This window comes from Wasmannia auropunctata, unplaced genomic scaffold (assembly GCF_000956235.1).
Source record: "Wasmannia auropunctata unplaced genomic scaffold, wasmannia.A_1.0 LD335995.1, whole genome shotgun sequence".
NCBI lineage: Eukaryota > Metazoa > Arthropoda > Insecta > Hymenoptera > Formicidae > Wasmannia > Wasmannia auropunctata.
This window is the reverse complement of record NW_012026895.1, coordinates 50,349-68,839: the sequence shown is the minus strand read 5'-3', so window position 1 is coordinate 68,839 and position 18,491 is coordinate 50,349. Positions and strand designations below refer to the sequence as shown.

At 39.2% G+C, this 18,491-nt stretch overlaps 2 protein-coding genes across 2 annotated transcripts in view; both read left to right on the top strand.

Annotated features, from left to right (window-relative positions):
* The window catches only part of LOC105453769 (putative odorant receptor 71a), a gene marked incomplete at its 3' end in the record, with an annotated part of 75,549 nt that overhangs the window by 6,861 nt on the left and 50,197 nt on the right, over nt 1-18,491 (top strand). The window lies entirely within an intron of this gene.
* Nucleotides 16,470-17,809, top strand: LOC105453753. The gene is made up of 2 exons (XM_011695935.1): nt 16,470-16,787; nt 17,240-17,809. Exons 1-2 carry the CDS (start codon nt 16,588-16,590, stop codon nt 17,523-17,525), a joined length of 486 nt encoding a protein of 161 aa, XP_011694237.1. The 5' UTR covers nt 16,470-16,587; the 3' UTR covers nt 17,526-17,809.

Sequence of the window (18,491 nt, the reverse complement as noted above, 5' to 3'; positions counted from 1 at the left end):
CTCATATAGAACAGTGTTATTGAATAGAAAAGTCCTGACTGATTTTGCGATTATTGCAAAGTTAACGAGATATTAATTTAATAAAATTTATACAATCATCGTGCGTCCGCGCGATTTGATGATAAGAGACAGCCCATGCGTTTGCGGGTTACTAAGCGCGTGGCGACGCATTGGAAAGAGCGTTCTGTAAACAAAAATGTGCCGCTCGTGAATAATCATTGTTTTTTATATAGAGCGCCCCTCCCACTGCCATGTCGCTCGTGCGTCTAAAAATCGTAAACGCTGCGCTGTCTCTTGTCGCCGAGTGTGTGCGAACGCACGCTGATTAGTGGACCTTTACAAATTGATATCTCGTTAACTATATCGCAACAATCGCAAAATGGCAACAGGACTTTTCTATTCACTTTAATTCGCCCTATAGCGATACTTGCTATACTTGCCCATAAGCGATGTTATCTAACGTCAGACCTGCATGTATATTAAATTTATGGAAGCGACAATTTATGGAAGAAACAACGGATGTTTTCTCGGTTGCGGAATCTGCAGTATAAACTTAAAATTGTTTTATAAGTGTCGGTCCACAATGAGGGTTTTAAGCCTTATAAATAAGTATAAATAAGCAGTAAGAAATAGATCAATCGTAGTCGAATAGGAGGAGAATAGAATCGATTGTAATTGGTCAATATCTTACGGTGTAAGGTTTTAAATCCTTATTGTCGACATTTATTTAGCAAAAACTTTACTTAAAGTGAGAAAAGAAAACAATTATATTAATGAGAGCTTAGTTATCAATCTGACAAGAGTTACTTTATAAATTTCTTTCCTGTTTCAAACGCCAGTTGACCTGTGAACGAAATAATCTGCTATCAATGCTAGATAATACATTGCCGCGTGCAAGTTACGCATAATATTAATGCTCGCAAATCGCGCGCTATAATGGTACAAATAGTGACGCTACTAGTGTAAGTACGCATCGTAACGCATTACAAATACGAATTAGCTCGGCTGGCGTTGTTAGCGCCAAAATGTAATCCGTATTTGCGGTGTTATGGTCGTCACCGATTTATGTTATCACAGCCAACAGTCGTATTCCTCCAGTTTTGCCGGGAATGAAGAACGCCAGTATGTACGTCCTGTCAACAGAGCCGGCGAGTGTCTATATAAGTAAAATTTCGAAGCTGTTGACACGCGCCGTTTTGTTTATTGCTAATTACGCGTGATATCTTGCGAAAACAATGTATTTGTTGATAATACACGAACCGATGTGAATCATTACGCTATCCACCGTTATGTGCTTGACGAAAGAGATGTATTTATTGAGTTATTGATTCCCTGCACGCGCGTATGTGTGTAGCCAATCAAATGAGATTAACAAGAAGTCATCAAAACGAAATTTATTTAAATGTAAAGTAAGGATACATAGAGAGAAGAGTTTCGCGCAGAGAAAATTTGATTTGAAAATTTTTAAGAGAGATACCCCTCTCTTTTTTTAGTTTTTCGATCACATTGAGTGTGATTAGATGGATATGAAGATTGAAGATGAATATCATAATAACCAATCCATTTAACCATTTCATTATCGAGTTACCTTCGAAACTGCATTAACTGCGTCATTTATCTCTCTGAAATATATTTTCATTTTGCATGCAAAGACCCACGATTTTATTCTATTCAACGATACCGCGCGCACGTCTTTTTTTTTCTATTTTCGCGTCGGCACTAATGGCGCGAAGTGTCGGCATTAATATTTCATTAATATTTCTCTGCTATTCCTGGAAAAGCGCGACTCGGTACTGCGTTTTATTGATGCTGCGCCGTGTGCGTAGGATGTTTTTTTTTTCGTGGCTCGTCGCTCGAGTGACGAGGTGTACGAGCGAGAGGAAATTTCTCGTCTCATCTCCGGAGACTGGTTGGGCCGGTGGTAAGTTAATTAAGTGCTAACAAGGAGAGAACCACGCAGTCCGCGCCAAGACGGAGTAAAATCGTATGGCGCGGACTGGCTAAAAAACTTGGACGCGCTGTATTCATTTCGATTGTCGCCTCGTTTTAATCCTCCGAAAGGTATTTTCGCCTTGTGAAACTTTCGAATCGTTTTTATCTTCGTAAAATTGTCTAAAATAATACTTGCCAACGTTTGGAATAATACTACATCACACCATATTACCTTGTAGCACAATCTTAAATATGTAGAATCACACACATATTATATATAAAGTTTATTTATGAATTGTATATGTGCTTTGAAATGTTTAATTTTTTTTATTGCAATATATTATTTTTGTTTATACATGATAATTGATTTTATGTGCCGTCTGGATTTCTGCAAATGAAACAAAACTAATTTATCATATGGAGTACACTCTTGTAGTTGTATAATGATAAATAAGACAACATACGTGCCAACCGTGAGTGTACATAGATCTATATTTTCTCGTATGCGCGGACGTATCAGATTCTAGTAGGTGCATGAACCATCTCGAGATAGCGATGATTATTTTACTCGAGATTCCGCCAATATTTATTATTTATCTAAGATCCAACACCGGGCACGTACGAAGAAAAAGAGGCGGAGAGTAACGCCGTTCTCATCGCTGAACGACACTCGACCTCTCACGGCCTCCCATCTCGTACCTGTCCGCGAGATTTCACGAATATCTTGAGCGCACGAGTTCTGGTCTCATCGGTCCTCGAAAGCAGTTCACGCTGTTTTACAGTAGTATAATTGGCGAGCGTATATACTCCCTTGATTATAACGCGGTTGCAATTACGGGAAATGGGAAGTGCTCTTTCGGTCGGCGCGAAAGAGATATCCTTAAAATAGCTCCAAGAAGATTTGCCACACATAGAACAGATAATAATATCAATTAGTCGATTAAAATAAGGTTAAAAGAAGGTCGAAATGCTTCGTTTTCAAGTATAAAAACCTTTATACGCATACTCTTGATTTATTTTCTGATATGTTAAGAAATTCGAGTAAAAGTTAAATTCAATAATAATAGTGTTTATTATATACAAAATTCGATACTCTTAATGCTCTTAATATAAGTATATATTACATGTGATATTTTTCAGAACTTTTATTTTAATAATGATAAAGTGATTTCAATAACCATTTATGCAATTTTTACTCAAAGAATGCTCTTAACGTATATCCAGTCTACGCAAAAACGTAACGTGAAGACAATGGCAAGTTAAGCAATGGCACTTAATTAACGGTGAACACGACGGACGGAAGCACTTTGAGCTGTTCCTCGGCGATAGCAGTAGCGAGGTACCGTAGGCCACGGCATAGATCGAGCTAACCGGTTTTCGGATGGTAATGAAGTGGCCGCTGGACCAGAGAGCCTCGTATTCTCGTGCGCAAGACAGCAGTCCTCGTCTGGTAGGTCATTCAAGGATCAAGCCAAGTCGTTGTTCACGAACCGAGTGGACGGAGGAGAGAATTTTCGAAACGATAAGACATTATAGGAATTAAAATTCGGATGAGGAGCAAAACGAAAGTAAAATGTGTATGAAATAAGAGATTTTGTTATATAAACTACGAATGGGAAGCCATGAGCGTTTGCTAATGGAAGGAAAGTCAGTTCGCGACCGCGAAACTCTCGCCGTGAATGACTCGCGAGTATACGTGTACCTAACTCAAGTCGCGCGCGCCTTTGTTTTCGAGGAGCCGACGATAATTCCGCCATGAATTTTAATTCGACGCCGCTCGAAGCATTCATGAATTTTAATTTCCTTCTTGCTCTCGGATTCTCCACCGACCGTTTTCACCAACTCGCTCTCGCCTCCCAGAACGAGGGACGAGGGAGTTCTTTTCTCTTCCTTCCCTCGCATTTTTCCGGCTATCGCCTTCTTTCCGACTGTCGTAAATCACGTGAGAAGGAGAGACGGACTGAGCCAGACGATAGCCTAGGTAGAGACGTCTTTTCAAAAGTGTGTAAATATTGCTGGCAACTTCCGGAGCTTCTAGATAAGGATTCGTTGATAATTTTTCGATAACGAAAGTTTTCTAATTTAAAATATTATCAAAATAGAGAATTATAGACAAAATTGAGCCGTAAAATGGAAAAGGTAATTTTTTAATATTGAAAGAATTTAATCTGATAAAAAAATGCACGAGAAATTGCAATACTGGAAATCATATCAGAGATGCCAATCTCTGTCGCGTAGTGTATTTTTGTATAAACATAAAATGATGCGATAGAGATTGTTCTCCCGGTTGTCATTGAGATTCATCTTCGTCTGCATTTCCCTCGAAGCAAAATTCAATCCCCCGGCAATGAAGATTATACCAAGCGAATGAAAAAAAAAAATCACGATTGCCTGTATCCCCGGGAAAACAATCGTCCATATTGACGGTCTTCGAGGGAGTCCGCGGGTCGCGTGCTGCCCCCGGGGGCCGCAGCGGTTACGGGGGTCCTGCGGATGCAGAAGCGACGCGAACTCGCCGCGATATTCGACGAGCAAATCAGAGCCGGTAATCCTGAGCGACAGCGAAGCTTAGCACCCCTCCTGGAAATGGTACCGTCGCGAAAGAGGGAACGAGACGGACAGCCAAAGGAGGGGGAGTGGTCGGGCGCGTTAAATGTGCACCGACGACGTTAGGGTGCTTCATACCCCGCTGGATCTCTCATTGTGACCCGCTCGGTACCCGATCATTGTGGCGAGAAAGAGAAAGAGACATCCCCGTCGAGGAGGGGAAGTTGGTTATTCCATCCTCGGTGTGACGGTACCCCCGATGCGATCAAGGGTCGCGAATAATGCCGGCTAAACGCTACATATTGCTCGGTTTACCCCCAATTTACCCGAGGATTTGAATAACGATTTGCCGCCGGTTTCCTACAACGCGATATAAACACCCAGATATACAGGCGTCCCTTGGCGTGGATGTGACTGATAACGATCGATTATGAGGGTGTATGAAAGGTGGAACGTACAATATACAAATGATTTGATGCTACAATTTCTACAAGTAGAACAAAAGGGAGCTACATGCAGGCTACAGCAAAACTATATGATACATATAGTTTTAATTAAACGTATTCTATATATTTGCATATTCTTGTTAAATTCAAAAACTATTACTGTTGTTAATTAACATGAGATTAATATTAATATATCGGAAACTTTACGGTATATTGCTAGCTATTTTTCAAAATACATATATATAAATGCTACTTTTTTTTAATTATAACAGAATTAAATGAAACAGTTACATCTATTTACATAATACTTTCGATTATTATAAAGTCGCATTGCCGTATATGCACTGTATATACATATCCATCGCGCACACATATACATAAGCGCGTAACTAAATTAAAATATTCGTTGCTTTTATAAAATTACGGAATATACGAGATGTGTGGCACGTGTGGCAGAAATGGTATTAATATTGCAGTGCACTTTGGCGAAATTACAAAGTACACGGAATTGCGCGTATATCGACAGATAGCAGGGAAACGCTCGTCGCGCGGCATAATGACGGCCAAAGTGTATCAATGGGACACTCCAGTTTCGATGTAAAACCGCAGCTTGGCGTGACACCGAATTACTTCCAGGGCTCTCGAGTGCCGAACTCCGGCGGGTCGTGTATGCGCGCGTTGTGCGTGACCCAGAGTGCAGTGAAGAACGGAAGGAGGCGGATGTGTCCCACGTGGCGGGTTGAGGACCCTCGACGTCATCGCTACAGAGACGTTACTTCGATTTTCGATCATTCGAAACATTTCGAGAAGAGAGACGTACGCGCGCGAATCTCACACCTATAAGCGCCAATGAACGAATTTCGAATGGGGACGGTTTTACCGGACATCTTTATAGGTTTTTCTAATAAAACGATTGTATGTACGTCGACTATATTTGCTGGATCTTCGATTTAGTGACGAGTTAAGCCGACAAAAAATAATAAATAATTTTTTTAAATAAAAACTTTTTTATAAACAAGTGCTAATAGAAATCTAATATAATAATCGAAAATACATTAAATGTGTTGTATAAATGAATTAATGTGTAAACAATTCTTTGAAAAATCTCCGGGTTTATTTGTCTTGTCTTTCTCTTTATTGTCTTTAAAGCTATTTTTTGTGTCAAGATTTTTTGAATAAGCAAATAATAGCTTCCAGAATATATAGAAGCTATTTTCATTCATAGATATGACATTAGAGTCTCCTAAGTCCATAAAAGTGTTTTTTACATTCTTGACTAGAGTGTAATACAGCAAATAAGATTCCGTAAGTCTGACGCAAGCATACCCCGAAAACTTCTTTTTCAAAGTGATTCGTGGGGGAGAATCGCATTAGACTGGTAAATTCTGAATCTGCCTGCTCCTCTTTTTCACGTTCTTCGCGGATCCTCCCCTTTCAGTCAAAAGGATCCCCACTAACTCCCGTGAAATTTTCAGCCGTCCCTTTAACCTACCCTTTACGCTCGTCCTTTTCTACGGAGCGACCCCCTCGCCAATCTTCTTCCTTCGTTCTCCGCTGTTTCTTCCTTGAACCCTCCGCTCTAAGGATGTCGGTTTTACTTCCAAGAGTAATATAACAAGAGCGTCTAAGGGCAGGGTGGGCAGAACGGAGCGCAGACGAAGTTTTATTAATTTCGAAAGTTCCCAAACTGATAATTAGATCCCCGTGGACTCGGGCGCCAAAGGCGAAGGAACTTAATTTCCGAAACGACCAGCGGGGCGGTTTTCTGTTTGGCTTTTACGGCGTTCCACCGGGACGATCTTGTCATCGGAGCAAGGATTACCATATTGTTGATTGAATCAAGTCAGCGATATTCGTCTTTCTTCCTTATACGAATTATTATCAATGTTGTTTTCGCTAGTTTTATTCTGGGATTGTACATATTATTAACTATATTCTCGAATAATTTTCCAAAGTTCGATTATGAGAAAATACGTTAAAAATATATTTATATATAGAGAGTTTAAGAACAAAAATTGAATTCTTATGTCGATTATTATCTTTGGATTTAACTGATCTGTATATTATTTCTTAAATAATATGTGAAATAATTTTATATATGTATATACATGAATCCACATAGAGCGAAAAATAGCTAAATAAATGTCTGTAAATTATCAGTACGAGATATTATCAAATAATTGCTTTGAAAACTGCGTTTTAAATTAAAATTTATATATGTATAAAATATTAAGATAAATAACCAATATATAAAAATACACTATAAGTTTGCTATGCAGAGAGCATTATAAATTTTGCAAGTACCAAATTTTAACGCTCTAACAAATATATATTAAAAAAATTTAATTTAATTTTTTTACTTGAAGCGATGCAAAAGAAATTCCGTCGCTTTAATCCTCATTATGCACACACTCTTCGAGCTGTCGCGTCTCGGCGACGTCGTCGTGATTCTCGAATCGACGACGTGCGGACGAGCATAATGCCGCGTACGCGTACACGTGAGCACACGACGGGGCGCGTCTGTCTTTCTTTCACCCCCGTCCCGGCAGAGAACACAATCAGACGTAGCTGTATTCGGTACTGTGAATGTTGACTCGGAGCATATTTGTCTAGCAATGGAGGAGCGTAGCCTGCAGGGGGTCGGGGACGCGCGCGCGCGCGCGCGGGGCGGTTCAAATATTGTGTCGTTTCATTGAGCACACCGTGGCGATCAGAGTCGTATTATTTCGACTCTGTAAAAAAAGAGAAAAACAGTGGCGCACGGTATCGATGTCAAAATGAATGGCTCTTTTTACTCCCCCTCTTCCCTCCTCCTCGTCGTCGCTGTACTTTTCGCACGTCCGTTCTGCGGTTTTTGATGTTAGCGTCGAATCTTCGTTCTCGCCGATGGTTTTTTTTCTCCCCCTCCCCCCTCCCCGCCCCCGATATTGTCCACGGGGCGAATTTATTTTGTTATTCCCAACATTTACATTTTTCCAGAAAAATAATACAGGAAAAATAACTATCGCTGTGCGATAATCGTGGCGAATAACACCGCGGCATGAACCAATCACGTGAGTAAATTACTTGCAAAAAAATGAGTGTGTACAAATATTTAAGCGGGATGTGTATATAAATGAAACCTATTGCAATTGCGCGCTCGCGAAAACACATTTGATAAAAATAATCGCGTAATGTTAACGTATCGTGCGGAAGGTTATCGTCTGATGGCTTGGAAAATTGCGACCTCGAAATTACGCGGCGTGACCGTAATGTAAGTCACGCGTGTTTTTAACCCACGACGCACAAATAACGGACTTACTAACACGAGTTACGTTAATCCCGCGGGAAGTAGCAAATCGAACATTAAATCGTATTTTGTTTTGATTAATAAATTTTGATCGTAAATTTTAAAGAAAATATCTTGATCCTTATTGAGATTGTATATATCATATATTTGATAACCTTTCGGGATATTTCTGAGGTATAATATAAACGTCTATTATATAGTATAAATCTATGTTTTAATTTAAACATGATTTTGTTGTCACAGAATAACATAAAATATTATGAAATTTTCTCTTTTATATCTTTTAACTTTTGGCTGTTTTTTAAATATATTTTTTCTAATTCTCTATGTTTTTTGATGATTTCTTTGGTTATATTGTTCATTATGTTATTTTTCATCAATGCTTTGGAAGTTATGAATGTCCGAGATTTTTTGCGGCTCGCCGATTCAAGATAGAGTCGTTAGACGCGGCTCCGTTGTAGAGCCATAACTGGAGCTCGAATTAAGTCCCGCGAATAGGTACATACCGATTCGTTTCGGGTCCTCGGCCGCGTGTAATCCCGGCGTTACGAACTTACGAGACGCGGATTACACACCGCTACGCAAACCCATAATGCAAACCTGAATTCCGGGGGCGCTACCAAAACGGCGAAGAGGACGATGCCGCGGGTGAAAGGGGCAGCGGCTCTCTCCTCCCCCCCCCCCTCGCTATAATAGGGTCCCGCGATTCTCAGCGACAGTATAGCATGTCGCTAGTAGGTATACGTATCTGCTTAAACACCACGTAGAGCGTAACACACGTAGTACGTCCCGGGGAAAGGCGGAGCCAGACCTAGCCAACCAGCGACGAGAATTTCCATTTTAGCTCCTCTCGCAGGACCAAATGCACGCCGGGCACGCTTCCTGCTCTCCTCTCGGTAAAAGTCCTGCAGCTACCATAAATCCGTCACGGCTGCTTGCGCATTACGGCGCATCTTCTTGGATGCCGCGAGAATTCAGCTGGCAACTTTAAAGAAGAAGCATAGCGCTTTATGATGGTTGAAGTACATGAATTTGATTTTTAGATTTTGATAAATAGAGGTAGAAAGATAATTTGGATATTTTTGTATGAATAATAATTCGAAGCGGGACATAAATCAAATAAAGAAAATTATAGTTGCGTAGCAATACAAATGAATTACTTAAATTGCACATATGCAATAATTTAATTTATTTGATCTATAATATATATCGTATAATTAGATTATTTTAGAATTGTAAATAGTACAGTTAGTATATGCCAATATTGTTTGATAGATTTAAAAAAAATTGATTTTGTTGAATTTAATTTATTTTATTATAATTACTTAGCTTAATTTATGCTAAAAGTTACCGTACAACTTTACTCGGATGATTTCAATTCGTATATCGTGCGCAAAATGTCGGCGCACAGATCCGCGTAGAAGGTAAAATCCGCGATGACATCGAATTTCCGCAATTATGTAGCGTTTGAAGGCAATGTCGCGAATTCACGCTCGGCGAAGCGTACGCTTGCCTTCGCTTTCTGGACTCCACTTCTTGGCGTCTACTTGCGCTACCTTTTCCGATAAGAACCACCGGTACAGATCGTTCTGATGATTCGCTCGATGCCGAGTTTTCGCGTCTCCTGAGAGTTCCGACATTTTATACAACTAGAAATAAAATGGAAGGAAAAGAAATATTTCGTGTAGATCCGTAAAATTTGATTTTTCCATAAATTCAGTGGCAAACAATAGAAGCTAATTTCAAAAGAAGCAGTAGGTATATATAAAATAATAATAATTAATTAAAAACTAATTGTATTTTAAAATTGATAATGATAAATTAATTGATATCGATTAGAAGAATCTATATATTTGTAAATTAAGTGTTTTAAATTATCTTTTGTCTTAATTTGTTTATTATAAAGAGAATTTATGCACAATTTTGATGTTTACTTTGAGAAAAATTGAAATTACGAAATATTTTCTCTGCACACTTTTATGCCAACGATGCAAATATTTTCATGCATCTTTCTTTATATTATACTTTATTATGTTTCAATTTACGCCACAGTTTATGAAAATCCGCGCTGCATGACGCGCAAGTAAAATCGTGCAAGTAAATTAATACTTCAAAATTAAAATACAGTTGTTGCAATGTGTGAGCTTTTTTTGAAAAATTTACGTTTATGTTGTCTAATACTTATATTTGCATAAAACTTTTTGCTAAAATTTCACAGAGGAATCGTTTAACGAGGAGAAAGTAAATTTGTGACCGCGAGTCTTTCAAATATTAAAAAATGAAACAATAAAAAATTTCTTTTCCCTACATTTAATATTCCTACAATTTTTCGCTGCTTTCCGGCGTGAGTTAATCTTCGTTTTATCGAGTTCGAGTTCTTAATATACCGGATATTTTCGAGGAAAATCCAACTGTGTTTTCCGTAAGGCGTGCTGCGCTATCGTCCCCGGCGCAGGCCGGGGTTCGTAACATTAGTAACTCGTGGACGGAGGGGCCCAATCTCGCGCAAAAACCGACCGGCAGCTGAGTGTACACAGGGGCCCGCCGCGCCGTGGCGTTCTGCCTCTCCCTTTTGCTCTCAGGACGATTCGGGTTCTAGCCCGGACTCGTCGTCGGCGTCGTTCTCGTATCCCTGTACATATGTCGGCGCACCTCGGACCTATGCAAACAGCCGGTATTCATCGGCCGGCACGTATATATCGGTGCACCGCCGCCGCGGCCGTGCCGAGAACGCGCGATTTAATGGTATAGACACTGAAGCCGGCGCTGTGAATAATCGTCACGATGCCCGCGCCTTCGCCTCAATTGTCTTCCACCAGAGAATCGCCTCCTTTCGATGGCGTATTCCAAGTAATGATCTTGGAACTCTGATATATTAGCAATATTATTCTTACATATGGAAATCTAAATTAAAAAATTAACGTGACATTTATATTCAATCACGTTGTTAATAATATAGAACTGTGTAAAAGCATTTACTCTTAATAATAAATAATAAGTTTTGTGCTTTGGTTTAATTAAACGTATTTAGATCGTTTTCTTAGTGAAAATGCTGTATTTTGTAAATCGTTGGTATGTTGAGATACTCGTACAACTGCATTATGCAGCTATGAGACATAAAACTAGATATCTCTTGTAATAAAAACAAAGAACAAAATGTTTTGCGAAACTTAAAATATCTCTTGATAACGTAAATCAATTAATTTGAATTAATTAAAATTTCAAAAATGTATCTTAATATCAATTAAATGTATCTTACTTATGAATAATAATTTATAGAATGTATCATTTTCACTGATCTGTACAAGATCAGATCTGTACAAGCTGAACTAAATCAAAGCAACAAAAATTGTTGCAAGTAAGCACGTTATAAACCTACATTCTGATCAACCCTCTCACGAACGCGCGGAGCGGACGTAAATTTCGGTTGGGAACTCAACAGCAATATTTCATGGCGCTTTGCTGCGATGCGGGATAAAGCTCCGCTTTTCGGGGTTGTAGGGACAGAGGAGCGTAGAGTGGAGCCGGGATGGGACGCGGAGGGCGACGGGGGGAGGAGCGGGGGGGGGGGGACGCTGCGCGCGGCTATAGCTTGTAAGTGAATTTTATTGCGCGATTATATTGAATCCCTCCGAGCCACCAGCCACTGTCAAACCGCCCCCTCACTTTCGCAACCCCTGGAGAGGGTTCCTGGTACGGTGCTCAAACATCCAGCACGTTAATTCGAAATTCGTCTGCGTCACTTCCTCGCACCGGCGTAAGACGGTGTTTTACTTCTTCCCCGTGTTACTGGTTACGCGGTCGCTCGGAGATGCGTTTCACAGACTTTGCCGGGCTAAAGTGAAGATAAAGTGATGCCGCGTCGAAGGAACGCGAAGTTAGTTAATTAGATCGCCGGATGTTAGTGTGACGGAATTTATGAATGCAATACGTGTGGCGGTAGAAAATACATTGCAGTGCCACAATAACATTTGTTATTACGCTATACAGGTTTACATTAATTTTTTTCATTATTATATCACCTTATTTTGTTTTTTGTTTTTAAAACAAAAAATCAGTTGTTCACCAAGTCATTTGTTCGAACTTGATGTTTAAACCTCTCCCCGAAATACACTAGCGGTTATTAATATTTTTATGATCTAAAAAATGAAAATATCAAAAGAACTACGCCGATTGCAGAATGTTATTTGTTTGTTGTGTAACTTTTTAGAAGGATATACAATAATTTTCGCGAAAATATAAACTATAACCGAAAACACGTTCCGTTATGAAAGCAACTGCGGCATGTTGTTTTGAGCATCATACCTCGAGACTTTATTTCGATGGTGAGCAGTGTGCTTTTGCGCCTCGGGGGACGCACGATAGTCGACATCAGCGGATACCAAATCGAAATCTCTGCCCATAGGGTTGTTTGCACGTTGGATCACGACCTCCATGGCAAAATTCACCATGGCCAAACCCCGGCATTCCCAGCGGCGCATAGCTCCTTATCGTCATAGAGATTTCTCCTTCACGAGCGAGCGCACTTCTTGCGAATCGCCTTCCCATCCGGCAAACACGCCGCACAATTTCCGCGCACGTTGTAATTTAGTAAAGAAGCAGGCTGTGTAATACACTGTGTACATACCTATAACATTAATTCTTCAGCGCTATGCAGGGTGAATCAAAATTCACACGAACTTTGTACGGAATCCTTCGATCGATTTGGAATCCATTTTTGTTTAACGAAATATTCTTTGGGAAGCGTTCCCTCTTACAACTTTCTACTTTTCAATATTCAATATTTTGATTTTGAATTAAGTCTGAAATTGAAGTTTCTTCGTGATGAATTAAGGAACAAGTTTTTGTTATTTGTTTGCTGGCAATTAAATTTATAAAAAAAGTAATCCTTTTTGATATTTCAACATTTTTAATAAAGAAAAATTAATGTTTTTTCCGTGGAAGATATTAAGGTGAAAAAAGGCATGAAATATCGTATCCCGTAGTTATCTCGAAGGCTGAATTTGTCATATCGGAATTAAAATTCGGGAAGGGGTAGTCGGAGAATTAACTCACCCCGACTGTCTCCCGTTTCGCTTTGTACTATCCCATCTTTCTGGGGAGTAACCGGCTGCTACTGCTGCTGCCTCTTTCGAGAAAGACCAATAAAATTGTCGCAAGGAAAGCTTGTTCCTTTCATCCCTCGGAATGAAGCGACATTCCTTGCCAAGCTGAACTTCTAGCTCCTTTGGCGGATGGTTCCACCGAGGTGAAGTGATATATTTTGTTTGTGATTCATGTATACTTTGAGTTTCGTGATCGATCTTTTGTACTATTTTATATTTACGTGTATTCTACCGTATCGCAATTGTTAGACGAACTCTCGTGTATCGACTATCATTTTCTTTAGTAAGTAGTCTTTAGAAAGTAATAGATTTCTTTAAGTAAGTGAGTGCAATAAATATCGCTTCTTAATTTACAATTTCTATTTATACAGGCTAAAGTTATCTTTTTAAAGATAATTTTTGTTGCAAGTTTAAAATTTTCATATATTTTTAATTGAAATATGATTGCCACACAATATTACATTAAGGTGCTATTTTTAGTTTTTTTTTTTTCAATTTTTTGTATTTCTTTCGTGCACCTATAAATGAGATCTACAGTCCAATGTTGTTAATATAGGTATAAATGATTATTAGTAAAAAATAATTATGTATACATGTGTACCTGTATGTAACAGTGTACTTACGATCTTCTTGACATCAAGTCCGCATTCGTATCGCAGACATTGATGGCCGTATTTAAATGCAGCAGATCGGATGTGCGGGCGATTATAGTTCCGTATGATTTTTAATAAACACCGATCAGACAGCCAGATGTATAGTACGGTGCTTGACTCGACCCGGTACGAAGGGCCACTCGTTCGGCTTATAGCCGATGCCACTCGTGACGCACAAAACTGACGGATGGACAGACGTGCACTGTGCGTCGAACACATATTACGCGCGGGAGCGCACCGAACAAAGCTACGCCATTGTTTCGTGCCGTCAATAATCCACTTGCCGCGACTTGGAGGACCCGGGCGCACGGCACGGGGGCGGTACAATTGGAAAAAGGCACGGAGAAACCCGGGAAACCGGGATGCCCACCCTCCGCGAGGAAGAAAAGGGAAGACAAATCGTCGGGGTTGTGAAGCAAACCGTTCGTTTAAGGATCGCGATGCTTCTCGAATATTGTTGTCGCATTTCTATTCGACCTAGCTTATGATAGTTCTTTGCATGGAACGGTGAAAATCTACGTCACGTTAATTATTGGTGTGTAAAACAGTTTAAGATACTTGTATTATTTTATTATTGTAAGTTATTTTTTTGTAAATGAGCTTTATCCTTACGCTAGTGTTACTATTCATACAAGTTACGTTCTTTGTTTTTTTTAATAAGAAATAAGTAATAATTACATTTTTTTTGGACGGTAGTTTTAAAATAGAGAAGATTGCGAGAAATAATATTGGCGTGCGTGTGTAGATACGAAATAAAAATTAAAATTAATTATGTATTTTACAACATTTTATATTATATTCTCTCAAACATTTTCATAGACGTTGTAAAAAATTCAAGTTACCTCACTTGACACTGCCAACGTTCTTAATTATGAAAATAGAGTGTAGTTATAGTACTCTTTTATAAAGGAGTCGATGTTTCCGCACCAATTTTCTTGGAAAGAACTTCTCGGAAAAATTGAGAGAAATCCTCGATCTTCCAGTTCCATGCAGAAAACTTCACGGGCTACTCAACGGGACGGAAAGTAGTAATTTAGACCTAATATTTAACAATCTGCGCAAATATATTTTACTAGCTCTGCTAATACAATAAGGTCATCATTTTCTTTTGCTCTGAATGCTGCAATGTAACATTCAGTCGGCAGAACGGAGGAACGAAATTGGAAACAGTGATTTTTGGCACATCGTTTTACGTAGAAGAACATTTTTACTTTTTATTCCTTATAATTATTTATAATTAAAAGTATACTTTATATCAAGTACATATCTTGGCCAAAATTTAAGGAAATTTGCAATTTGCATTATACATATCATAGGTATATGTGTACTAACGATCTATGTTTTTAAAAAAATAGGAAAAGGGTCATTACTAAGTTGTCCGCAACTTAAAGTATAAGGTATATATTCGATCAATTTGGGAGAGTCTGTAGAAATCACCGCGGGCACGATAATTGCTCACTGATAACGAGAGATCTCTGCTTTCACGGCAAAACGCCGCGAATTAATCCGCCGTTTGTTTTTCGAGACGTCCAATCGTCAAAATGATAAGCAAACAGCCAGATCGAGCGCGCGTCGGATCCCGCCGCATCCTGGATATCGGCATCTCGCCACCGTTGCAAGAGAGAGGATCCGGAGCGTCGGCAATCGAATGATTAAAGGCGGCTTCACTTGGGTTACTCCGCCTCGATGGGGCGAAACTCCCGACGGAAATCAGAATCGCCGGCCATCCAGGCGGATTCCCTCTATCTAGACACCAAGATTTCTCTTCGTTTCCATCCCTCTCTTTCCGCGCGCCTCTCTTTTCTCTCACTCCGACTTTAAGCCTCCAACCCCCTTTGCCAGAACCACTCCCCGAAGTCGTCCAGCCATCCAAGACCGAGCTCCTTCTAAACTCTCTGTATCCCTCTCGGCAAACAGCGGGCTGCTCCAAGTATCGGAACAGAGCTCTGGAGTACATGTACATATATATACATATGTACAAATACATATTATATATAAAGATACGTATATGTATGTATATGTATATATATTTATATACATATTTTTTGTATAAAACATGTGTTTGCGTGTTGAAGATGAGCGTTCGGGTGAAGAGAAATATCGATTTATATATGTACATATAAAAGCTCGCTAGTAAGAGATGCAAATCGGTATGTGCTCTAATATCTCTTGGATATTGTGTAATGAAAATAATAATGATAATTAATGGCAATTACGCCACTAATATGACGTTTAATATAAGATCTTTTAATTCTGCGTTGAATATAAAAGATCAACCAGAATACTATGGAATATAGTCAAAGAGAAGAGAGAAAGGAAAAGGAATATAGGGGGAAAGGGAAAGAAAGAGACAGGGAGTGAAAATTTCCGGAAAATTAAATATTATTTATTATTATACAATTTATAATTTTAGATATTATTTTATATAATGGTGCTCTTCATATACATGTGTGCAATATATATGTGCGTTAACGCGAAGTTTGTCACTCGTGACAGATATACGTCGAACTTCAGCGAGCTTTGACATTTTGCATTCTTCACGATTGGCATTATGAATCGGCTGGTTATGTTCGGTTATAACGAATATTCTCGTAATAAATCACACTTCAGCAAGAATGGTGCGTCGATCTGTCCTCGTTTACAACCTGCTTCGTACCGCGCAGCTACCCGATGGCTTTTCCAAGAAGGAGATACTGACGCACATCAGCGACAAATATAACATCGCGGTCGGTAAGACTCTTCGGAGAGACGTCGCCGTCGCTCTGCGCCGCGGTCTAGACTTCGGTATACTCGCTAAGAAGAGAAACAAATTCAGGTGCCTCTTCCTCGGAAAGCTCTTTTAGCAAATAACTTAAGGTTTTCTCGAGAAAAATCTCCGAGTGTAACTTATATAACTACGTTCGCGAAAGCAACTCCCTTTCAATAACTTCCTTCTCGATGAATCTTCAGTTATTATTTATTTTGATAAGCTAAATTCTAATAATGTTAAAAAATATCAACTTTATATCATTATAACTTAAAAGTAATCACAAATTGCGTAAAAATAATAAATTTCAGGAAAATGATGCATAAAGTATTATTGCAAAATTGTTAATAAAAGATTCTATTGCGTATAAATATAGATACTGTCTTGTACAACATATATATTTCAAAATATCTGAGAAAGTTTATAATTCCAAGAATTCTAGCAATTACGTATCTCTCTCTCCAGTACTTCATATATAATATATATATATGTATATACACACGTACATATATACACGGCAGATTTGATCCTGACTTTCATCAAACTACAAACTCGAGACGCAATATCGCCGGAAGGAATACGAGGACAAAGAAGAGGAAGAGGAGCAGCAAGAAAAAGGCAACCGACAGATCGAATGCAGCTAAAGGACGACGACGGCAACGAAGACGATCTCCGAATCGCGATAGAGGTAGAGATCGCAAACAATCGAGCTCGATACCACGACCTAAATTGCCTAGACCGCCTTCGTGGTCACCGAAAAGACGACTCCTCATCGAGGAGCCTATACCGAAGGTCAAACGTTCCTAAATCAGAGCACAATTTCTTCATTTATCCTTATCAAATTACTCAATATTCGTTCAAGTAAATACGAATCCGGCAATCGTAAAATAAAACATAAAAAAAAACATATTGATATAATCGCATTAAATACGTGGTTATACATCTCATAATATAACATTTTATATACTATTTTTTATTGATAACGTTATGTATTTGTGAGAAAAACGATTTGTTTTGCTATAAATGTATTCTCTATCTATATTTTTTGATAAGCCTTTACTGAAAAAAAAATTGTCATTATATTACTTTTATTGGTTTAGTTTTGAATTATTCTTTATATATTGATGATTGAAAGATGAAAAGAAGAATGAAGATAAATGAAGAAAGTGCAGCCGTGACACAACGATGTGGTTGGGATAACACCTGCATTACGAACTAGCTTTTAGTTCCACGCAATTAGTCATGCCGACTTTGTATTCTTTGGTGAATTCAATAACGCATTGCGCGAAAGTGACCAGACCGAAGACACGTCAGTGTGAACAACCCCGAGAATCCTGCTCCGGAGGAGCTTCGGCCAGTCTACGTCTTTTAAAGCCGGTCCGATGCACCGGCCGTGGCTAATCGACGGACAAATCGGTTCACCGTAGCTTCGAAGATCCTCGCGGTACGCGGGTGCAGTTTCTCCCCGGGATCATCCCACGAGATTACGAGAATCCGGGATCTTGGATTAGTCGCATCGTTTGAAGTAGTCTCGCTTAACAGGATCGCGATCTCGGTCGGCGGAAGATTAATTTCATGGGAACAGATTTGCCGATCTCGAGAGTATCGAGATATATGATTTCCCGTTAATTGTATCTAACATTTTGATTGTCGCAAAGGGTCCAAGACGATCTTCTGTCAACATCCGGTTTCGTACATCCTCAATTTCTACAGTATTATGTCTGATTTAAAAGATTTAAAACATTTATGCGCGTAAATAATTTGCTTACGTTA

Coding starts and splice junctions, on each gene's coding strand:
- LOC105453753 (XM_011695935.1), top strand. CDS start 16,588: ATGGTGCGTCGATCTGTCCTCGTTTACAACCTGCTTCGTACCGCGCAG. Junction 16,788..17,239: donor AAGAAGAGAAACAAATTCAG/GTGCCTCTTCCT, acceptor TATACACGGCAG/ATTTGATCCTGACTTTCATC.